The following is a 25328-nucleotide window of genomic DNA, read 5'->3' as shown; positions in this document are numbered from 1 at the left end:
AACTAAGAATATGGCATATTTTCCATTTGTACAGATCTTTATTTTTTCAGTGTAAACGTGTTATACTTATTTTGTTAAATTTATGTCTTTGAATGTTATTTTTCTTAGTATTTTCAGTGGAATTGTTTTCTTAGTTGTATTTTTACATTGTTACTTGTTAGTTTTTAAAAATGAAATTGACTTATACATATTTGCCTGTTCCTCCTGTGTAGCTGGAATTACAGGTATGCACTAACATACCCAGCCAGATGTTAACAAAAAATTCCAGGAAAAGCCAGTGTGCATAACAGGTGGTTTTAACCTACTTACAGATTCTATTGTAGATACTTTGTATAGTTATTTTAATCATTAATTATTGCCATATTGATCTGGCTACAAAAAGATTGGATGCTAAATAATATTTAATACATAGAGTCATTCTCTGCTCAACCAACCTAGAAATAAGTCCTTAGGCATGAAGTTTTTGGCAGGCCAAGGTAAATGAATGATTCATGTAGCGAAAGCCTAGAAGAATCAACAAAAAATTGCAAAAATTAAGAATAACAACAAAGGATACTTACAGCTCCCTATGCAGTAATCTAAGAGGTAGGCATAGACTGAGGAATCAGCACATGTGCTTGATACAGAGAGAATCCTGCAACATGGAGGACTTCCCAGTCACACCACACAGCTCAGTGTCCACACCCAGAGCTCTCTGCTGGGCAGCTCCAGGGCTGTGGACAGAAACATGCCTAAAAGTCTCCAAATCTATGGGATGGCAAATTGCACTGGCATGAACATCCACAGTGAGGAAACTTTCCTTCATGACCCACGACCACGGGTGCATTCTCCACACCAATCTCACAGCTTCAGTGATACCATGTGCTCCTTGGCCCTAAAGACCCAGAGTGCGAGGTAATGTTGGGAGCAGGTTAGATACTTAGGTGCTGTTATTTTGACCCCTCCAAGTTCATATTTAACTCTGATAAAGGAAAAACAATTACATTTCAACTTAAACCCTGAGGGTTACTCATGCATTTTAATTTTAAATCTTTTAAAATTGACGCATAAAAACAGAAACATGCTATTTTTGTGGGATACCACGTGATATTCACATATAAGTGTATGTTGCGTGATGTCTCACACATATCTATCTTGTCTAGCATCATTTCTTTATGGTAGAAACATTGAAACTCTTTTCTTCTAACTTTGTGAAATATATGATATATAATTGTTATTTATAGTAAGGCCCCTGTGTGATAGGACACCAGAAATTCTAATTTCTATCTAACTTATTTCTATTTCTATCTAATTCTTTTTCTATCTAACAGTCTTATTTCTATCAAAGGTAGCTTCATACCATCTTTTTCTCCCCCCCACCATATTTTTCCCAATGTCTGTTTCAACAATTTAGATTGCACACATGAATAAGATCTTATGGTAATTTTCTTTCTTATCTTGGCTTATTTAATTTAACAGAAATGTTCACTAGTTCCATCCATGTTGTCTCAAATGACAGGATTTTGTACTTTTCATGGCTGAATATTTTCATTCTTCCTTTAATAGTACTATGTAACCCATTCTCCTTTTATGAGTATTTTGAGTTTTTCCACTTCTTGGCTATTATATGTAACACTACAGTAAGCATGGGGTGCAAATGTTACTTCAACATACTGATTTCTTTTCCTTTGGATGAATAACAGTAGTAGAATAATAGAATTACTGGGTCAGACAGTATTTCTAGTTTTAATTTTCTGAGAAAACTCCATGCTGCTTTTCATAATGACTGTACTCATTACCATTCCCACCAACAGTTCATCGGGGTTCCTTTTTCTCCAGTCTTCTATAGCATAGAGTTAGTGTTGTATGGTGACCGTGTCCCTGTCTTAATGCTACTGCTTCTGCTGGACACCATAGCTTTGAAGGGCATCCTGCTCCTAGGGAAGAGGGGAACAAAGCCTTGTTTATTCCCTGCAGTCCTCCCTACTTCAGGACACTGTTTTCCTAGTGTGTTCCCAGTTCATTCAAAAGAATTTCAAGTAAGAAAGGAGATGGCAGAAAATGGGTCCCTCCAAGGCCACTCAAAGAACCACCCTCCATCATCACCACAATATGTTTTATAGTGCGCATTTGTAGTAATCCCTTCTCCCTACTCAGCAATTACTGATATGATGAAGTTTACTTGGCAATCACTGATCCATTTTAATAGTTTTGCCTTTTCTAGAATGTCAAATAAATGATATCATAATGCGTTCAATGTGTAGAGCTGGTTTCTTCTTACTTAGAATAGTGAATATAAGCCAGGCACTGGTAGCTTATACCTGTAATCCTAGCTACTTGAGGGGCTGAGATAGGGAGGTTCTCATTTCAAAGCCAGCTTGGGTAAATAGTTTGTGAGACCCCCATCTCAAAAATAACCAGGCAAAATGGACTGGAGATGTGGCTTAAGTAGCGGAATGCCTGCTAACATTTGTCTTTTATACCTATGATAAATTTTGAATTATTAGATACAATGAAAAATTATAGTAGACATTTATGGTATGTAGGTGCTCAATAATTCTAGCAATTATTGGTAAAATTACTATCATTTTCCCATTACAGTTCTTTGGCACATTACTCAGAAATCTACTGATCATCTGTGTGTTGGTTTATTACTAGCTGCTTCATTGCCTCATTTATTTAAATTCCTGTCATTATATAAATCCCACACTATTTTGACTAAAGCTGCTTCATTTTAATTCTTGAATTAGGTGGTATGTGCTATACAGTATTGTCCGTCCTTTTTCTAAATTCATTTGACTAATCTACATCCTTTTTCTTCTCATATACATTTTATGATCCATCTATTTCTAAATATTTATGATAGGATGTTGATTGGGCATCTAGCAAATGTATGAATAAATTTATAAGAATTGGCCTGGTAATCATGAGCCTTCAAATTCATGAAAGTGCCATATTCCTACATTTACTTTCATAATTTTTAATGTAGCTCATCATTGTCTTATAATTTTCAGAGTAAGAATTTTGCAGGTATGTTGTCATAAGCATATCATGGTTTTGGTTTGTTTTATCGATACTGGGGTTTGAACTCAGGGCCTCATGATTACCAGGCAGGCACCCTTACCTCTTGGGCCATTCCACCACTTATCATATTTTGATGTTATTTTAAAACCTGTTTGAACTTCACTACCCAATTGTTCATTTTTTTAAAAGGGAAGATAATTGACTTTGACCTATTCTTTTATTTTTATGGGATTTGTGTTTGAACTCAGGACTTTGTACTTGCAACAGGCAATCTACTTCTTGAGCTATACCTAAAATCCATTTTGCTCTGGTTATTTTGGAAATGGGGTCTTGAGAACTATTTTTGTGGGCTGGCCTCAAACAGTGATCCTCTTCATCTCAGCCTCCCAAGTAGTTAAGATTACAGGTATGAGCCACTGGTGCCCAGCTCAACCTTTTCATTTTTCAAACTAAGAATGTTAAGTGTCAACTATGTGCCATGTACAATGTTACATGTAAGGGAAAATGAACAACAAAGAAATTTCTCCTTCCTTTGTGACATCAGCCAAGTAGAAATTTGATCCATTAGGCAGTATAAATCAAATCAGATTATAGATTCAATCAACTAGGAGCTACAAATCCAATCACATTAGTGAGGAATATACAGTATTCTGAAGAAATCCATAAGATGTATGTTCATACAACCAACATTAAAGGTTCTTAGAGGAAGCAACTTATTATGATTGAATACATAAAAATAAGTAGTGGGGCCAGCGGAGTGGCTCTAGTGGAAGAGTGCCTGCCTAGCAAGTGTGAGATAAACACCAGTATTGCCAAAAAAATAATAAAAGTAGCAGAAAACCATGCAAATTTAAAGCTTTGGCAGTCAAAGGAAAGTTTGCTTTTCAGATAGAAACCAGGGCATATACAGTAGTGAAAACATTACAAGAATATAAAGAATTTTAATTCTTGCCAGTTTATTTGGTTCTATTTATCCATCACAATGGAATCTCCATTCTTCTTTGTGCTCTACCACTTGAGCCACCCCTCCAGCCCTGTTTTTTGTTGGCTATGTTTGAGATAGTATTGAGGAAGTATGGTCGGGCAAGAAACCAAGCGACACTTGGAGGAGTGGAGAACTCAGATTTTATTTTTACGCCAATGGCCTCAGACATGTACCTGTGTCTGAGCACTGAACAAAGGATTCACAAGATATTTAAAAGGTAGTGCAGGGCATCAGGTTACAAAAATGTGCTCAGGTTATGGTGTCCTAACTAGTGAGTTAGATTGTTTAGGTTAATTGGGCTGGTAGTGAGCTAGGGACCTAATGTTGTTTAGACAAGAACAGCAGGGGAGGCCTGCTTTGGAAAATTTATTTACTAGTAGAGACAAAGAAAGGTGGGAATGGGTGCTTATTTATGCATGGTGCATTTTATCTCAGTGCTGAACTTTTGCATGGCTATAATGGGTAATTCCTCACAGTTCTGTCTGAGGTTACAGCTTTTAATTGACAGTTTACCATGTTTATGGCCCTGTTTCAAGGCTATCTTCCTCTTCATTCCCCCCCTTGATGCTTTTTCCACTTGTAGACAAGCATCAACACTAGACTTTAGAAATTCCATAAGATTCTTGTTGTCCCAAAGGCCTATATTGTGTTACTAAGAGCTGCAAATTTATCGCCTCCATCTGGGAGCTAATAAAGTGAGTTATGGCATTAAGAATGCATGGAACAAATGTCAGTGTCAATAGAAGCATAAAGATAGGGCCACATAACGGACTGAACCAAGATGCCCAGTTCCAGATATTGCTCCATCTGTTCCAAGAATTTGCTAATTCCTGCCTTCTACGTGTGACTTGGTCCTGCAATTGCTGAGTCATATCCCTGACTATTCCCGACTGACTTACACTAATTAAAAGCAACACTCTTCATTTAAGAAAAAGCAAAGCCCTCCCTTTTTGGCAGTGAGTAAATCCAACCCTCTCTGGTTTTGGAGGACCACTGATGCTAGGGAGTCCAGTTGGCCTGCATAGTCATTATGGAGTTCGCCACTTGCTCTATGTCATTTGTTAGCTCTGCGGATAATTGATTATATTATGTGGCTGATGAAGCAATTCCTCCTAGGCCTGTTCCTATCCTAGCTGTCATCCCCAGTTCGATCAATAAGAGTATAAATTGGATAGCTCTCTTTGACCATGTGTGAGCTACTAAAGGCACAGGGAGGGTCTGATTATTGGGCACTATGTTTATTTGGGGGGTGAGGAATGCCAGTGTACAGACGCCCTTCCAGTTAGCTGGCAGGCACTGATAAGCAAGGGTCCCACAGACAAAAACAATTCCCGGGCTGCTGCACCATAGCCTGTCAACTGTACATCTAATGGCAGTAGTAGTACAGTTTTGAACTTGAGCAAATTGGTCAGCAGTCAGTTCCCCAACTGAATAGTATCCTTTTGAATTGTAGATACAACTGGGGGCTTCTGGAATAGCTGTATATTTCTTACTTTGGGTTTTGCACTGGTAGAGTTGAGAGGAACTTCATGCCCGCTCTGGCTGAGGAGGCTTACTGGAGTTGCTACATATTGGAGGGGACCTGAGAATATGCAGAGCCAGCAATCACCCGCCAATGGTGGGTTTGTAAAATTAAGGAGGCGGTGGGTTGCATTTAGCAGGTTGTACAGTTGAGGTTCCAGGTTAAGTTCCCCTGTCCCGGGGGGGAGGAGCCTTAACAGGGACCATGGAGGTGGCAGATCAATGTCTTCTATAGGCTCGTATCTGCTTAGGTAATCACCTTTGGGTGGCCCTTCCAGCTTTGAGACTCTCCCCTTAGTAAATTGATGTAGAAGGTGGGTGGAAGGGTAAGGTGCCCAGACATAATGAGGTTTATTTCCTCCCCCTGTCATTTCATTGTTCCATGCCTTTAGAGGGTCCCTGTCTTTCTGCCAGCAAACTGTCTGCCCTATAGTGCATTTGTTCTTGAATGATCCAGTCAGACCTGTCAGATTTTCTTTATAGTAAACCGTCCCTCCCCTGGTGCATTCAGAGATTGATATGCTGCACACGGGTGACAGATACTGATAAAAGGTGAAGGCATACCTCAGTTTTCTCTGGAAGGAAAGCAGCCTTATACAGGCTGAGCAGTCATCCCGGCCTCCTATTTGGACAACCTCAAAAATGTAGCAGAGTTAGAAAGCAATAACACATCAAAGACCTCATGCTCGGGGTTGGGATCTAGGCTACAGACAACACCGGGCAGCAGTTAGGCTCCCAACTATGAGCAGATAACAGAAGGCTAGTAGTAACATCTGGCCTAGGATCCAATCCTGGGGAGCAGTGACAGCCAGTCCTAGAGCAAACAGTATTGCAACAATGCTAATCAGCAGGATAAGGTATGGGTGACAGAAAAGGGGATACATCTGTGTCCTGGTGGACGAATCCTCAGGCTTCCACTATGTGTTGACCAACCAGCTTCCCGGATGTGGTTGGAGCAGGGCTGGAGGTCTCTCTGGCAGTGGCGCTCCACTGAGACATCCTTTGGAGCCTTAATCTGAGGGGGTTAGTTGAATCTCAGACTGCCTGCCAGCCATCGGAGTCCACGGGAATGGCAGCCTTCTTTATCTGGGAATGATGTATCCAAGAAGTGAAGCCTGTAACTTTAACAACTGTAGGAGTTGCTAATATTACTAGGTGGAGACCCGTTCAACTAGGTTGGAGAGGTTCTTTTTTCCAATTCTTTACCCATACCATACCCCATGGTTGGTGGTGATGGGCCCAGTTACCCACAGGGATTGGGGCTCTTTCTAAAACTTCCTGGGAAATTTGACGTAGGGTTGTTCCTAAGGCCTGGAGATGTCAAGACATGTCTGGACTTCCAATTTGCCTGAGGTCCCCCCGAGCCTGTTTATTATGGGAGGGGGTCTGCCATAGAGAATCTCAGAGGGTCTAGGGGTATAGCGTGCCCTAAGTAGGGCTAAAGGTAGCATGTCTACCCAGGGAGATTGTGTCTCTTGGCAGAGATTAGCTAAGGTAATTTTAAAGGTTCGATTAATGCACTCTACTTTCCCTGAACTCTGGGGCCTGTTGCTATATGGAGTTTCCATTTTACTTTTAAAATCTTGGCCAGGTTCTGAACTATTTCTGCCACGAAGGCTGGCCCATTATCTGACCTGATAGAAAGGGGAAGTCCATATCTGGGGATAATTTCTATTAAGAGAGCCTTTATTACCTCTCGTGCTTTCTCTGTGCATGTGGGGTAAGCTTCAACCTCTCCTGAGTAGGTGCAGACAAGGACCAGGAGGTACTGGTACCCTCGACAGGGCTTGACCTCTGTGAAGTCCACTTCCAAATCCTCAAAAGGCATGGTGCCTGTAGTTTGTATTCCAGGGCTTGGCCTAGGCCCTTGACTCGCATTGTTTTGTGCATATGTGATGCACCTAGCACTCACTTGGGCACACAGGGTGGGGAGCTTGGGAATGAATAGTATCTGTCCAATAGTTTTTCCAGGGCCATTTTCCCCAAGTGCTTTAGTTCATGCTGTTTTACCAGAGTGACTGCTACATCACTGGGGACAAAGAGTCTCTGGTCGGGCAACTTCCACCAGCCTCCCTTTTCTTTTATTCCCTTTTCATCTTTTGCCCATTGTTCTTCCTCCTTGGTGTAATTTGGAGTGGGAGGCAGCTCCAGAGCCAGCAGAAGCTTGGTGGTCTGCTTTGGCACTTCAGGGGAGCTCAGTTCTTCTGCTTCCCTTTTTGCCACTTGATCCGCCAGGTGGTTTCCTCTACTAACACAGCCCATGCCCCTTTGGTGGCCTCTGCAGTGCATGAGAGCCACTCGAGATGGTTCCCAGAGTGCTTCTAGCAGTTGGAGAATTTCTTCTTTGTTTTTAATCTCCTTTCACCCTACTGTCAGCAGTCCTCTCTCTTGTATGTTGCCCCATGCACATGCAGGGTGGCAAAGGCATACTTAGAATCTGTATAGATGTTTACCTACTTTCCCTTTGCATATTGTAGTGCCTGAACCAATGCCCAAAGTTCTGCTCATTGTGCAGGCCAGCTTTGTGGGAGGCTTCAGCCTGTATAACATTGTTAGAAGTGGTGACTGCAAATCCGGCCTTTCATTGTCCTTTCTGGATGAAACTGCTTCCATCTGTGAAAAGTTCGAGCTCTGGATCTGAGAAGGGAACTTCCATCAGGTGTGGCCTGCTAGAGTACACTTTGTCCATCACCTCTTCACAGTTGTGATCTGGAAGCCCTTCCTGTGTTGGCAGAAAAGTGGCAAGATTTAAAGTTTGCACAGTCTCAAGTGTGACTTGTGGATTTTCACATAGTAATCCTTGGGAGTGGGCCATTCTGGAGCTGGTCAGCCATTTATGGCCCTGTCCATTCATTAGAGCTATGACTGCATGAGGACCTTTGACATTAACGTCCTGTCCCAGAGTGAGCTTGTCAGACACCCTGATTAGGGTTACTGTGGCCGCCAGGGCCCAGAGACATGGGGGCCACCCAGAGGCCACTGGATCCAAGCACTTTGACAGGTAAGCCACTGGACATGCCAGGAACCCATCATTTGGGTGAGGACCCCCAAAGCTGTGTGGTTGTTCTCACAGATGAAGAGATTGAAAGGTCGTTTTACATCTGGCAGCCCTAATGAGGGGGCGCTGGTTAACAGCTTTTTAATTTCCTGGAAAGCCTTTTCTTGTTCGAATCCCCAGTTTAGAGGGTCTTTTCCTGAGCCTGCCATGGCCTCATAAAGTGGTTTGGCCAGGCTTGAATATCCAGATATCCATATGTGGCAGAATCCTGCCACTCTCAGGAATTCTCAGACCTCCTTCTTGGTCTTTGGCTGAGGGATGGAGCAGACAACCCGCTTCCTCTCTGGACCCAGGGCTCACTGTCCCTCTGAGATGGTGAACCCAAGGTATTGGACCTCTTGTTGGCAAATTTGGACCTTTTTCCAGGAGACTTTGTAGCCTGCCTCGGAGAGTCAGGCTACCAGTGCCTTTGTCCCTTTCCCAGCACCTCTCCCGGTCACGGCTTGCCAGGAGCAGATCGTATACGTATTGAAGCAAAGTGCAGCTTGGATTTTCTTCTGGGAACGTTGACAAATCCGCTACTAGGGCTTCCCCAAACATGGTAGGGGAGTTCTTGAAGCCCTGGGGAGATCTAGTCCAAGTAATTTGCATTTTTCTTCCAGTATGAGGGTCTTCCCATTCAAAAGCAAACAAAGGCTGACTAACTGGTGCCAGGCAAAGACAGAAAAATGTGTCTTTTAGGTCTAAGCAAGTGAACCAGCTTGCTTGTGGTGGTAAAAGACTCAGAAGTGTGTAGTGGTTAGGGACTACTGGGTGAAGTGTGATAACAGCATTGTTGACTGCCCACAGGTCCTGGACAGGCCGGTAATCTTCTCCCTCTGCCTTCTTGACAGGCAACAGTGGGGTGTTTCATGGCGATTGGCAGTCAATTAATATCCCTGCATCCTTCAGCCACTGTAGGTCTGAAGGATCTTACCATGGTCCCCTCATGGTAAGATTTACAGACCCTCCCTGTTTGAAGGTGATTTGGGTTCTGAGCTTTGTTAATAAGTCCCTTCCCAGCAGAGGAATTGGGCATTCTGGCAAATACAGGAACTCATGAGTCACCTCATGCCCTCCGAGTTGGCACATCTGGGGTCGGCAGAACTGCTGGGCTGTTTGGGTGCCAGTCATTCCAATTATTGTTGCTCTGTGCCGGGTGAGTGGGGCTATTGGCTTCGTGACCACGGAATGCTCCGTGCCTGAGTTCACCGTGAAAATCATTGGTTGGCCCCCCAGTTTCATTTTGACCATGGGCTCTTGGAAGCCTAGTATTAAGGAGCCCAGTCTTTCCTAGTCTGATCCAATTCCTGCTAGATCAATGAGATTTTGGGTGTCTGGTTTGGGCTGCCATCCTGGAGCAATTCTGTTGGGCTCCAATGTTGTCCTCTTGCAGTGGGGGCATTCATTTTTCCAGTGGCCAGTCTCCTTGCAGTAGGCACATTGGTCTCACTGGAGTGGGGTTCTCCCATTGGGTCTCCCCTTCTGTGGGGGGACTGACTGCTGAGTTGGGTCTGGCTTCCCCAGTGCTGCAGCCAACAAGGACACCTTGGCTTTCATTCTTTTATCAGCTTCCCATTTTTCTTCATTTTCTTGGTTTATGAAGACTTTATTTGCTACTTCTAACAGCTGAGTGGCATTCATCCCAGTGAAACCGTCAAGTTTTTGAAGTTTTCTGCTAATGTCAGCATATGATTGAGTCACAAATGTTGTATTGACCATTTTCTGGTTTTTCTGGTGCTTTTGGATTGAAGGGAGTGTTTATTCGGATGGCCTCACAGAGTCTCTCATAAAAATCAGTCAGGGTTTCCTCTGGCCTCTGAATAACGGCTGCAATTTTGGACATGTTGGTAGGTATCTTAGCTCCCGCTGTGAGCCCATGTAAGAGGGTGGCATGATATTGTTGCCTCTCCTCGTACTTCTACTGTATTGAATTTCCAAGTTGGTCGGGCGTCAGGGACCATCTGTCTTGCCCATGCTTCTGCATCTAGGGTTCCTGCTAGGGCCTGCCCTTGGAACCAGTGGCGATCCTCTGTCAGAATTTGTGGCCATTCTTCCATATTGGAAAATGTCAGGAGGATCTGCCGGCAGTCATCCCAAGTAGGTTGATGGGTCTGGAATATGGATTCTAGGAGATCGACCATAGCCTGAGGTTTTTCTAAATATGACAGTGTATGATTCCTACAATTTAGGAGGTCAGTCAAACTGAAGGGCTGGTAATAAAGGATTGAGCATCCGGGCTGGACTGTGCCAACAGCATCAACCTGCTGGGGCCATTGCATCTCATGAAGAGGCATCTGCAAGGCCCTGGCTTGAGGGGCTGGTGCCTGAGATGAGTGAAGGTGGTGGCTCAGGGGCTGTGGACTCAGACTCCCAGCCAGGGATGGGCGTGGGACATCACTGGGACTAGGAGGCTACTGGCAGGGAAGAGAAGGGCTCACTGAGGGTGTCGGGCTGTCTGGGAAAGGTGGCACTGGCTGCTCTGATGGTGGAGGTATGCTGGGAATGTATAGTGGGGGCACTGGCAGCTCATCTTCTGGATCCCCTTGCAGAACAGGTTTGGTCAGATTCTGGTCTTTAGGCTTTATTGTCTGAGCCACAAAAACTCTGCTCTGTCCCTTTCTATTAGCACAGAATTGGATCCAGGAGGGCATGGTTTGAGCCACCTGGAGCCAGGAGTCAATATATGGAAACTGGTCAGGTTATCCAGGGTTTCCTATTATGATCTGATAAATGGCTCTGACTGTGGGCAAATCTAGAGTGCCTTCAGGGGGCAAGTTGACCCCAAAAGTGGGCCATGCTGAGTCACATAGTGTGCACAGCTTTCCAGGAGACATTTTAATCCCATAATAATCCACTGTGAATCCCTTCTTAAAATGTTTACGCATACACTCCAGGGCTGTGGGTTTTGAAGATCTAAAGAAAGAAACATTCCTGTATGTCAGTTATGACATAATATACAGAACATAGGTTAATTTACCAACATCTAGGTGCAAGCTTCCAGACATATTCAACCACACTCTTTGGACAGATCTCTTAAAGTAATACACGACAGGGAGGAACTGATGGTGATTGTTACCTGCAAATAATCTGTATCATATTTGATCCCACTCTCTTACCTGGCAAAAATGGTGGGCTTTCCCTAAGTTAATGAAGGAAGATATTTTCTGAATGCATGCTGATAAGACTCTTGGGCTATGTGCAGAAACACATCTGAAAGAGTTTCCTCAAGAATCCAGTGGTTTTCTCACAAGCAACAAATGGAATGCATCCCCCAAAATTCTGGGGAGGACTGAAATTCATTTTCACCTGTTTGGACTCTGGTAGATGGTCCTATATTAAGAAGAAAAATTCAGAATAGCCTTGAGTGACTAGAATTGGGTAGCTACCTTTAGAGCTAAACAACTTTTAGAAGGTTCATCTCTTCCAAGAAAAACACGGAATATCCCTAACACATCAGTATGAAATAGGAGGGGAAGATGAAATCCTTGTCCACATGCAAGGGGACCATAACTGACTAACTTTTCAGAGAAAATGTGAACAATAGCTGACTTAGTAAACAGCCACAAAACATTACCATCCAAAAGCTCTCCTAGTTGAGCTTTATTTCTGGCCACTGAGATTTGTGAGAGAATCTACTCCAATGATTACCAAAATATAAGGAAGTAATGGGTTTCCACGGATTCTTGTTCAGTAGCTCTGGGGTTGCAGTTATTGTTCCATCTCGGTATCTGATCTCCCACCTACCCCCTACTGCTGGAGAGCATTTGGGTATGAGAACACTTAATTTGGATATTCCAACTGTGATTCAGCTCAAAGAGTAAAATACAATTGTTTTTATGGTTAAGAAAAAAGTTGCAAACTCATCTATATCACAAGAAGAGGAAGGTTAAAGGGCAAGTATGAAAGGTGAGGATAAACAGGAAGAGGCTAGAGATGTGTAACATTTCCACTAACATAAGAGAAAGAACCTTAAGCATTTTGTGACAAGGGAAGCAAATCTGTAGAGCCAAAGCTAGTGAACGAGCAGGTTGGAAGTATTGCAAATTTTAATTTCCACTACAATATGTGGAAATTAAATAACAGAATTTGATAAGTTGAGAATAACAGAGAAAACATAAAACCAGTTATTCAAAATTCCATTAAATCTAGGAGTCTTTCTAGTTAGAAAGAAGAGGGAGAGATAGATGGAGGACAGGCCAAGTTTTAGTGTAACTTTATTTTTCCACTTTGTGTATAGTACAGTGCTACAGTCGCTGCCTAGCAAGCACCAATCTCTGGCACCACCATAGAAACTTAAATTCCTCAATCCAACAAAGCTCTTTTTACAACAAAACTTTTGTCAGGCTCCATTTTTTTCTTTAAGGATTTTCCACTCACTTTCCTAAAAAATCCAGTTTTACTACTTTGCCTGTTAACTTGATTTACAATTATGACACTCTAGGTGTTTGGTTAGTTTTCTCTCTTTTCTTATTCTCCAGATGCTATCCAATTACTGTGATTCCATTCTCAGCCAGAAGTCCTCCTTACTGCTTAATAATATTCTATCCCCCACAGATATGAAGGTCATTTTCTACACAAAACCACTTGGCTATGCTGCAGTCTGTATTTAGCCTGATATCTTTCTCACACAGTATGCCTGATTTAGAGAGGTCCTTTCCCATACACAGACAATTAGCTTTATCATGGTTTAAGAAGTATCTATGCATCAATTTTAAAACACATACATAATAGATACTCAAACAAGCAGCTTATACTGATTCTTTATGAAGATGCATATGATCATTTGACATGAACTGTGCAGCAGTGTGGCACATAAGCTTATGAATAGCCCTTGTTTCTGGCATCTTTTATTATAGATATTGTTTAGAATAATGAGAGATAGTAAAATTTAAAGTGAACTGAACACACAAGTCAGAAATCAAAAGAATTGTTTAGGTTAAAATTTTAAGCCAGATTGAAAGGAAGGAAGAAAAAGAAAAAATCAACAAAAAGAGTTGTATATTTTAAAATCTGTTTTACATATGCTATGCTGTTAAAATATTACACATGGAATTGTTTGCAAAAAATTAAATGCTAAACATACAAGTGAAATAACAAAATACTTTAAACATCACTCCCTGAGAACATCTAAACTGAAACTCACAAGATTCCTGGAGTCCGCTAAGGAACCTCCCACAGCACAGACCCCAGTAGTTTAAGTACCTGCTGGCTGTTGTGTTGAACCACACCTCACCTTTAGGAAGTGCCACCTGTGCAGAATGATGTAACAGTTCCTGCCAACCTCTCTGCCTGAAGTTAGTGATTTTACCTGGCATTGGCCAGTGCAAGGTTGTCAATGCCTCTGCAAACCCAGAAGTCAGTCTTGTGTGATGATACTGATTTCAAAACCACATGTTTTGGAAAAGAAATATACTTTAGAATTGCTGTTCCCTAATTTCATCTCCTCATGATAATCCAGGAGTAAGAACTTTAAGCAATCATGGCAACATAAATTCTACACCAAAGTGTCTTTTTAAGAAGAATGTGATAAGGAAAGAATTTAATCATTGATGGGGAAGGGAGTATGAAACCATAGATTTCAGGGAAACATTTTTTTTCTTGTCGTGGTTGGTTTTGGTTTTTTTTTTCTTTTCTTTTTTTTATAAATATTTATTTATTCACATGTGCATACATTGTTTGGGAAATTTCTCCCTCCTTCCTGACATTCTAACCAGGGAAATTTTTTTAAGTGTATTCATCTATTTCAATGGAAATTCATCACCTTCAAAAACTGGTTTTAACCTAACATTTCAAACTTGGAACAAACTTGTGAAGAAATACTTGTGTCATTACCTAGCTTGATTTTATTATAATTCCATAGGCTAAATAATATAAATAAAATACATATTTTTTTTTCACTGTTTGGATTGATCTGAGGCATTAACACTACTTAAGCCAGTGCTGTACCATTGAACTATACCCCACCCTTGAGGTATTTCTTAAGTGTGTAGATTTAAATAGAAAGCCTAAAATTAAGATGCTGGAAGGTGGAACTGCACAAATCAGAAAACTTGGATAAATAACCACTTCTAAATGTTTTCAATTATATTAATTTGTTAAATGAGCACAGTTTTTTCTTTGAATGAGAGGGTGACACAAGAAAGGTGTTTTTGTATATATGGGAATATTCATGTATGCACATGTGTTTTGCACATTTATATGTATAAATATGTATTAATATAATCATATGTGTGTATTTATGAAAATATTTACTATTACATTATGTACAACTAAAGACCTAGTTGAAGATTTGAAATTCTATCAGAAAGAATTTTCAGATTCTGGAATTATTCTCTATTTCTACTTAAATTTTTATACTTCCATGGTTTTATAAATGTATATGTATTGAGTGTGCATGTGTGTGTATGTGTGTATTACTGGGATTTGAATGTAGGGCTTCATGCTTCCTAGGCAGGTGCCCTGCCACTTGACCCACTCTACCAGTCCTAATGTTTATTTTTAAATGTTAAATTCTTGGGTTTGAAATATTTCAGCAGTGGAGTATGGACGTAGCAAAACCCATGCTTTGACCCAAGAGTCAAAGGTGCATATACTGACACACACACACACACACACACACACACACACATACACACACTTAAATTCTGTGTAACTAATGAGAAGATTAATAATTCATAAATTGGGGAAGAGTTCATAGTTTTGTTATGTTACATTTTAGGATATTATTGGACCAAAGGGGGAAGATCTATTCTGGGAAAATAAGTCAGGTCACAGAAATACTTATGTGACAAGGTGATTTCCATTGGAGTGAAGAGAGTATGATGCATTTCTACAGAGTGACAGAAAATCTTTCCTTTACCGGCAGCAATCAGATTTTAGCCAAAGGTCAAAAAATAACTCTAACAAAATTTCATCAAAATGAGTCCTGTAGTCTATCCCCATTTACATCTTGGCCAGGGAAAAAAGGTCTTGGAGAGTATGAACAGTGAAGGAAAGCTTCTGCAATAATATTGATTTTCAAAACAGCATTCTCAGGACAGCAAAAAGCATCCCAGAGTTACTATTTTCATAAATTCTTCCCCTCATAATAGTCCACATACAGGAATTTTAACTAATGAAACAAGCATAAAATAACATTCAGCTAGGGCTAGGATAGAAACTCTGGGGTAGAGCACTTGTATACCATGAACAAAACCCCTGGTTAAACTACCAGCATTACCATGAAAAAATGAATACGTAAAATTAAGTTAAAATAACTTCTACCCAAACCAATGTAATATTTGATGCACATAATGTGTTTCTAATTTTGATTATATCTCGTTGTGTGTGTGTTTTTAGCCTCACCACTGATCCTGAAAATGCAATACCAATTCATGATTAAAACAATTTTTGAAGGCAAAAAGAAGTATATGGTCAAGAAGGAATTTAAGCATTGATGTTTGTGGGGAGTATGAAAGAATAGATTTCAAAGGACAGTTTTCTTCCTTTAATTGTATTCATAGTTCAATATAAATTCATGCTCTTCAAAAGCTGGCTCTTAACATTGAAGGTTTGGCACATCACATATTGTTATATGGCTGCTGTTACCTAGCTTCTAATTATTTACTGTAAATCTTATATATAAATAAAAACAAACATACAAAGAAACATGTTTTTTGACATCTTAGGAATTAAAACTAGGGCTTACCACAAGGCAAGCAAGTGCTCTACCACTGAGCACCACACCTGCCCTAATGAAGATATTTGGTTTTCAAAAATCATATGTTCTCCCTCATACATGGACACTAGATCAAGGGCAAACACAACAATGGGATTGGACTTTGAGCACATGATAAAAGCCAGAGCACACAAGGGAGGGGTGAGGATAGGTAAGACACCTAAAAAATTAGCTAGCATTTGTTGCCCTTAATGCAGAGAAACTAAAGCAGATACCTTAAAAGCAACTGAGGCCAATAGGAAAAGGGGACCAGGAACTAGAGAAAAGGTAGATCAAAAAGAATTAACCTAGAAGGTAACACACATGCACAGGAAATTAATGTGAGTCAACTCCTTGTATAGCTATCCTTATCTCAACCAGCAAAAACCCTCGTTCCTTCCTATTATGGCTTATACTCTTTCTACAACAAAATTAGAAATAAGGGCAAAATAGTTTCTGCTGGGTATTGAGGGGGTGGGGGGAGAGGGAGGGGACGGAGTGGATGGTAAGGGAGGTGGTGGGGGCAGGGGGGAGAAATGACCCAAGCCTTGTATGCACATATGAATAATAAAATAAAACAAAAACAAAAGATATTTGGTTTTCTATTTATTTGGTGGGACTGGGGTTCTTTCCGGAAAACCAGAAGCTACACTACTTGAGCCATAATTCCAATATATTTTGCTATGGTTATTTTCAAGATAAGGTCTCCTGAACTAATTGGCTGGGCTAGCTTTGAACTATAGTCCACCAGTCTCAGGTTGTCTTAGTCATAATTTTCAGCATCCTGCTCAATGTTCCATCCTGGGAATTGAGTCTGTGTTCCATAGAAAATCTTTCCATCTATCACCATTTGTAAACTTGTTTCCCACGAATGTGGGGATTAAAAATTCTTAAACTACTATGCCATTATCTCCATGTGCTAACTTGGCATCTCTGTAAGCCATGATATGTATGTCAGGACACACAAACAATATGGTTCATCAACAACCTACAGCCTGCATGGCACCAGCCTCTGCCAGGGTCCCTCTGTGGGGCTGTGGGTACTGAGAGGTTGCCGGAGACCAGGAATGATAAGGAACCCTCCACCACTTCCCACATCTGGGAGTGTCTCCTGTAAAACACCCACAGTAATGAGGGATTCCATCCAAAGATGCTAGCATTTTCATTCTTTCTGGTTTTAAGAAAGTTGGAAGAAATCATGGTTCTTAGGGAAAAGAACTTAACTTCAAAGCAGACATGATACTCCTATGTGGACACACACTGCCAGATAGGATAACATTCTGGTGGAAGACAAGTTACTCTGTCCTGGATGCCCCATTCTGACCATCAATTTATCTGGACCAAGACGGTCATCAACTATACATGCTCTCCTTGGGGCTTGGGATACTATACTAACACTGCAGTTCATACTGTTTAGCACACTAACTCCTAGCAGAATCCTACTCCTATGTAATGCTCTAATCATAAACCAAAAACATGACCCTGATTGTCAACTTCAAGGTAAAGTACTGGCTACAACCAGCCTTGCCAGTGGACGAATGTGTTGATGTAAGTGACTGTGTCCAGGTATGTTCATGGAGATGTGGAAGGGATGTCAGCAGCTACTGAGTCCTTTGTATGAGGAAGAGGCTCAGATAAGGCCTCCCCTAGAAGTGACCCTACATCCTTGATTTTGAGCCAAACAGACTATGGAAACCTAGTAGCCAGGCAGCCAAATTCCAGAACTGGCTAGAGCCAGTTCATGTGGCTATGGACCTTGGAGACAGGAGGATGTTATTTTGATGCCTCCCAACTTCCCCTGGTACTTTCCACAGAAAAGACCAGAGTGGGTACCTTGTATGCATCTGAAGACACTGGATCAGCCTTTGCCACAGACCCAGGTGCCCAGGTTTCAAAGTGGAACCCAAAGGGTAAGTAGGGCTGACAAGGGCAGGTACACACAGGCCAGGCAATAGCTCATACTGGCCAAATATAATTTTGTGTACTTAGAAATTGATATGGTATGAGCTGACCAATATATTGAGTCAAAAAAGCATCTCATATAATTTATGATTAAGATTTTGTATGTATTTGCCCAATTAAATTAAGAGTAAGATTAAGTGGAGCAAGATGGCAGACCAGAAGCTTTCTCAATTTAATTCCATGAATGAGAAAAGTTAAAGTACCAACAGAGAGACTGTGTTGAAGAGAAAGAACATAGTGACCTTGAAGGAGGGGCAGGACAAGTAAAAAGCAGAGAGAAACAGAAAGATAACAAAGAACAGTAAGCAATGCTCTGAAGCTCCATTCCTGCCTCCTTAGGAGGAAAGTGAAACAAAAGTCACCAATACAAGGTAAGTTGAATGGTGTTAGGCTTGGTGATAAACTGTTAGACTTACTTGCAGGACAAAGCCACAACTTCTGAAAGGCTTAAACACAGTGAGGGAATTTTGTGTGATACTGACTTCTCCTGAAACATTTTTTCACTCCCCATTCCTGTGAAACATAGTCAGGTGCCCCATATACCAAGACAAAATGAAATGCTTCAGGGCCACTGTAGAAACAGAGAACCAATTCTATGGCTGGTGGATAGATCAAGGATCTACCAGCGATCTATGGGGGTTTGATTCTCAGAGGGCTCTAAAGAGGTGAGACTAAGAATGAGGAATGTTATGATGTTCTCCAACTTACGACCACCAACATATTAAAGAAGTCACTTAAAGTTTCAAAAATACAATGAATAATGAAAATTGGAATAATTTTGAAATGTCCACATAATGGACACAATAGCTACAGTAAGTAGCTATTTAAAAAGTAACTAAGTCTTTTTATGGTTACTACTGGAATCATAAGACAAGCACCTATACTTGGTTCAGAATCCAGGCTTTAGTCATGATCTACACGAATCTGGGATTTTCTCATTGATTGTTACATGGATTACTATGTCCTGTCCCTTCAACTGTTCCTTCTTAAAAATGACTTCATAAAATTTATATAAATTTATCCCTAACACAGAGATTCAAAACAGAAAAAGGAGAGATGAATTAGGCACTTTTGAAAAATTCATGGAGAAATATATGTGAGGAACAGCACACAGTATGGTGGTGTCCATTCAGGGGAATGTGAGATGGACAACCATCCTCCTTTTGTAAAACAAATATATATATATATATACATATGATTTCAATATATATTTGTTTATCATCTCTATATAAAAATGTATATAGATGCTCTTTCTGTGATTACGATAAAACCTTAGAAATTCTTTTCTGCAATGAATCATCTATAAGCTAATAAACCACACATTTATCAATATTTGGAGGAACAGTAAAATGAAAATAATAATGCAAATATAACTTTTCCTTTTGCAACACTTATAACTCCTGTACAAGCCTTCACATACTGCATTATTTAGTTGACAAAAGGTGATAATATGAACTTTATCCTTATTGCGCCAATAGTCCAATAAAATAAGGATTAGCTTAGGGGAACATGGACTGAATAGCTAGAACATCACCATATATAAAGGTCAGGACTGATTTCTTATCCCTACCCATCACCTCTGTCAGACCTGTAGGCATTTGTCAATGATCTTCCCTTGTCAGGTTTTACACTGCTGAGTCAATGAATCTACTCTACCAACAATGCGCACAACAGGAAATGGATGGGTCAGGAAGGCTCATTTTTCTTCTACCCACACACTTCCCATTATTATTAGGGTAGATTCTGGTGATAATTTTCTCACCTAATATATGTTTTCAAGAAGTATGTTGGCATATCCATCTAATTCCAGCACTAAGGAGCTCAAGGAAGGACTGAATGTCTGGAGTCCAATGACAACCTCTATTGCATAATAAGACCCTGTGTCAAGAAAAAGAAATAAATATAAAATACAAATTGAAAAATAATTAACCTCTAATTAGCAATGGTAACCCTACCAATTATGAAGACCTGCATGAGTCTTTCTATGAAAGAGTCTGTCATTTCATAGTAACACCTCTTCAATAGTTTACATTATGTAATACTTCATTCTAAGGGAGGGAACGAGAGAACAAGAATTTTTGCCTATACTATTATGCTAAATATTATGTTCATGAAAAACTTGGTACTGTAGAATTTCATTCCATTCATATACTATCATTCATTTATACATTTTGATTATTCATACTTTTGCTATAATAAATAATGCTACTACTAACACGTAAATACATTATTTTTCATGAGCATCAAGTATAATTTTCTGTAGTTAATACTCAGCCAGTGAGTAAGGTACAAATAGAATTCCAGGTAGTTTGTAGGTTTATATAAATTTGTAGGTATGCTATTTCTCGAATTATTTGCTATAATGTTAATATCTAATTCAAAGCTATAGACACAATTTTGGATATTTTAGTGTCTGAACTCAGGATCTCCTGCTTGCTACACATGCTCTATGTGAGCAATGGCCCAAGTTATACAACCTTCAATGCTGTGAAACTATACAAATCCAAAGAAACATTCTCAAATGTTTGGCCTCAGCATTAGCCATACTACCAACTAGATATGACCCAAATATCAAGCATAGAATATGATATCTAATGGCCAAGGGCATACCTCAGGCAGAAGAGAGTGTACCTAGCAAGGGTGAGGCCTTGGGTTAATACCCAATAACACAAAGAAAATACCTTCCAGTAGGATATATTATATTAAATGTTATATTGTATATTTATAAAATACTATATGTTATATACATATATTGTGTTCTGTATATATACATATATACACACATATATTTTGAGTATGCATAGTATTTGTATATTTAATGCTTAACATTTATTTATATAATGTTTTATATATATCTGTGTGTCTATCTACTAAACACACTATTACACACATACATAACATAGAAACATTTAAGGCTACAATACAATCTGGTAGTGAAAATGAATAAACTGCATTTACCACAACATGATGGAGAAACACTGAACATATAATATAAAGTGAAAGAAACAAAATAACATGTACTGTTAAGGACAAGTATAGCAGTATCCCTACTGCTTGAATACATAATGACAAGGAATATAAATATAAAGAACAGTATGGAGGTTAGACAATGGCGGGACACACATATAATTCTAGCTACTTAGCAGGCTGAGACATAGAAGATCACAGTACTGGGCCAGCCATACCAAATAGTTCATGAGACACTCATCTCCAAAATAACTATTTGTAATGAAAATACATAAATGTATTCCAACATTTTAACTATATGTAGATCACAGTGTATTGTTGTTGCTTTTTTGCTGAGAAATGGTCTCACTAGGCATGTCAGCTGACATCAAATGCAAGATCTTCCTGCCTGTGACTACTGCATGCTGAGATTACAAGCAGGTCCTGCATCTCAGTGATGATATAATCGAGTGGTGATGAGGTCATTCCTAAGCCCTAAGCTGCCACATTCCCTTGGCATTCAGCTCCTGTCACTTACTGTACCTTTTCAACAACAGCATGGAAAGGAGGAGATAATCTTTGCTGACTGAATTACAGCACAGCTGTATAACATAGATTTCTGTATCACATTTTTTCAACTCTCAATATAATACTTGCAAACCAAAGACTTGTAGAGTGCTTCTAATTCCTGCCAAGCATGAAGCCCTAAATTCAAACTTAAGCGTTATCCCAATACCAAGATATTCGCAAACCAAATCTAACAAAAATCAAAAAGAGCATACACCATGATTGATGTGATTCATTCCAGGGATAGAAGTATATTTCAACACATGCAAATATATAAACATCATACACCATATCAACATCAACAACAAAATTCACATGATCATATCAATAGCTTCAGAAAAAGCCTTTGAGAAAATTCAATGTCCTTATTTGACAAAAGTTCTGAAAAAAAAAGGAATTAAAAGAATGTAACTTATCATACCACAGAATATGTATGAGTTGCCAGGAGCCAACATCATATTAAACAATATTGAAACCATGTTCTCTGAAGTTAGGAATAAGAACAAAGCTGAACACTCTCCTAACTGTTTATCAATAAAGTATTATAATTCCTAGGCAACAAAAAGAAATAATAGGTATTCAAATAGGAAGCAAGAAGACAGATTATCCATGTGCAGATGAACTGATGTTATTATACCTAAGTCATTTTGAGAAAAACAGCAAGACACAAAGACAATATACAAAATCAGTAACTCTACAATATATAAACAATAAGCAATGGAAGAAATGGAGAAAAGAATTCCATTCACAATAGCTTCTAAATAAATATCTAGGAGTGAATTTAACTGTAGAGGGAAAAGATGTCAACAAGAAGAGTATAAAATACAGAAGAAAGAAGTTAAAGATAATACATGTTAAAGAAGACATCTATGTGCTTGGATTAGCACAATCAAGATGTTAATATTGCTTGACAACCAAAATAATGTATACATTCAAGGAAATATCCATCAGAATTCCAATGACATTCTTCCACAGGTAAAAAAAAATTCAATTAACCCTAAAGTTGATATGGATGTACACAAGACTCAAATAGCTAAAGAAATACTAAGCAAAAACAGCAAGACTGGAGGCATCACATCATAGCATCTCTCTTCAAATTATGCTACAGACCCACAGCAATAAAATACCATGGTGCTAGCACACAAACAGGCATCCAGCCTAAGGGATCAGATGATGCTGAAATAAACCCACAGAGTTAAAGTCAGGTGATTTTCAACAAAGGTGTAAAAATCCTATGTCAACAAAACTGGATATCCACATGTAGGACACTAATACTAGATAATCCCTTTTGCTTGCACTGAACAAAAATCAAGTGAAAATGGAACAAAGACATTAATGTAAGATCTGAAACTTTGTAAGTAATCCAGAAAAAGACACAAAACTCACTGAAAGATAAAGTCATAGGCAACAACTTCCTGAACAGGGCTCCAACTGTCAAGAAAATAAGAACAAGGATTGAAGAACATGGTTGCATCAAACTCAAAATCTTCTGCATACCAAAGAAAATAGTCACTGTAATGAATGGTTAGTCAGGGAAAATATTTTCCAGCTACATATGTGACAATGGGCTCAAAAAAACAAAATCCAAAAGAACCATGAACCCAATTAATAAATGGGCAAATGGACTGAATGATTTTGTTAAAGAACAAACTAAAAAATGTCCAATAAAAAAATGAAGAAATGTTCAATGTTGAAACATACCGGCTATAAATGAGATACAAATCAAAATGACATTCGGATTGTATTACACACCAGTCAGAATGGCTATTATCAAGAACACAAGCAAACAACACACACTGTAGAGGATGTAGCCCTTACATACTTTTGGTGAGAATGCAAGTTAGTGCAACCACTATGGAAATTGTTATAGAGGTTCTTCAAAAAAACTTAAAACAAAAATTACAATATGTTCTAACCATCCCACTCTTTCACATATAGCTACAGGAATGTAAGTCAAGATCCAATACAGACAACTGCACACCCATGTTTATTGCAGCATTAGTCAACATAGCCAAGTTATTCAATTAGCATGAATGTCCTCCAACTTATGGACGGATAAAGAACACACTGTAGTTATATTTTCAGTTTACAGAATGAAATTATGTGTATGTATCTGTATATTAATACAGCATGCTTCTAATTGTGGAACCATTCAGGGGAAAATAGGTAGGCAGGAGAGGTAATGAGAATGATGGGAATAAATGATGTCAAAATACATTGTGTCTGTAAGAGAGATGGCATAAGGAAACCCTTAGAAAACAGCTGATAAATTAGGGACAGACAGGGTGATGGGGGAAAGAGGGGGCAATTGAGAAGGTCAGTCAGATGAGGAAATACTTTATGCATGTGTGACATCCCATGGTGAAACCCATTTGTAAAATTAATATGCACTAATTAAAAAACAAAAATATTTATGTTGTGACATTGACTTAAGGGTACACACAGAGACCTGTGATTAAAGTATCTAACCAAAAATCATATATACACTTACAGCCAGGTGGTTTTGAAAAATGTTAAATCAAGTCATTATGAAAAATAATGTTGAACAAGTTTTTCTAGTAAAAGTAGGTATGTGTATGCAGGCAAGTTGGACTCCTCCCTCATGCCATAAAAAGAAGGTACTCAAAAGTAGCATATACCTAATAATGAGAGTAAGTAGTAGAGGAAACTTAGGAATACATTTTTATGTTCGTATTTTAAACAATGTTTTCTGATAACAAAAAATGCACAAGTAATACAAGCAAAAAATAAATAAATTGAATTTCATTAGAATTAAGCATTTTGTTAATCAAATTATACTATCAAGGGTGAGCATGTTTATTTATTCCTCTAATCTAAGAACTTAGGTAGCAAAAGCAGGAGAATCCCAGACAGAGAGCCATCTGGTGTACATAGCTAGTTCTTGATCAATCTGACCTACATAGGTAGATATTCTGAGAACAAAACACAAGGCATGAGGACTTGGCTCACTGGTTTATGCCCATCCTTGTATATGTAAGTCTCTGTCATTCAAATCAATCAGTCATCAATGAACAAGTTAAAGGATCAAATTATTAACAAAAAAATGAAAATAAAATCCAAAGATTGAGAGAAAATATTCCTTGTTTATTTGTTAATGTTTGTTTCATGAGATAAGGTTTTGTTACATAGCCCATGATGTCTTTAAACTCTACATAGACTCAGTTGCCTTTGAACTCATGATACTCCCCCCTTAGCTGACCATGTTCTGGAAAAAGACATGTACACTAGCCTGCCCAATTAAGATCAGTCTTAAGAAAAAGTGATTTCTTATATTCTTATGTGTATATACACACACCTACATATATTTCTTATACACACACACACACACACACACAAAGCGGAAAGTCAGATCAAAAGCCAAAACATGCTTGCAGAAGGAAACCAAACAAATGAAACAAAAAAGGACTGAAAACAGACTTTTGACAAACATTCCATGATTTTTACTATTCCATATTTTATAATAAAATGACATCATATACCCAATATCCTGAAAATTAGGAGAAGAAATTCATAAGAAAAGGGTAGAGTAAGAAGTCATAAACGAGACTTAAAAAGTGTTTATGACATGAGAGAAAAGGTATCTTAAC

The 25328-nt window shown here is 39.2% G+C and overlaps 1 protein-coding gene across 39 annotated transcripts in view; it reads right to left on the bottom strand.

The window, feature by feature from the left end:
• The window catches only part of LOC109680562 (uncharacterized), a 472009-nt gene that overhangs the window by 112943 nt on the left and 333738 nt on the right, over window positions 1–25328 (bottom strand). For 20 of the 39 annotated variants that reach the window (XR_012443910.1, XR_012443906.1, XR_012443882.1 and 17 more), the window contains one exon: window positions 19970–20085. The exons of 11 other annotated variants lie outside the window; for them this stretch is intronic. Coding sequence is in view for 1 of the 28 variants with exons in the window: in XM_074061703.1 (XP_073917804.1) it covers window positions 20068–20085 (18 nt within the window). In the remaining 27 variants the exon portion in view is untranslated. 8 more of the 39 variants (XR_012443887.1, XR_012443909.1, XR_012443902.1 and 5 more) reach the window with 7 other exon arrangements.

This window comes from Castor canadensis, chromosome 19, assembly GCF_047511655.1.
Source record: "Castor canadensis chromosome 19, mCasCan1.hap1v2, whole genome shotgun sequence".
NCBI classification, from domain to species: domain Eukaryota; kingdom Metazoa; phylum Chordata; class Mammalia; order Rodentia; family Castoridae; genus Castor; species Castor canadensis.
Note: the sequence above shows the minus strand (reverse complement) of the source record. Positions and strands in the feature narration are given on the sequence as shown.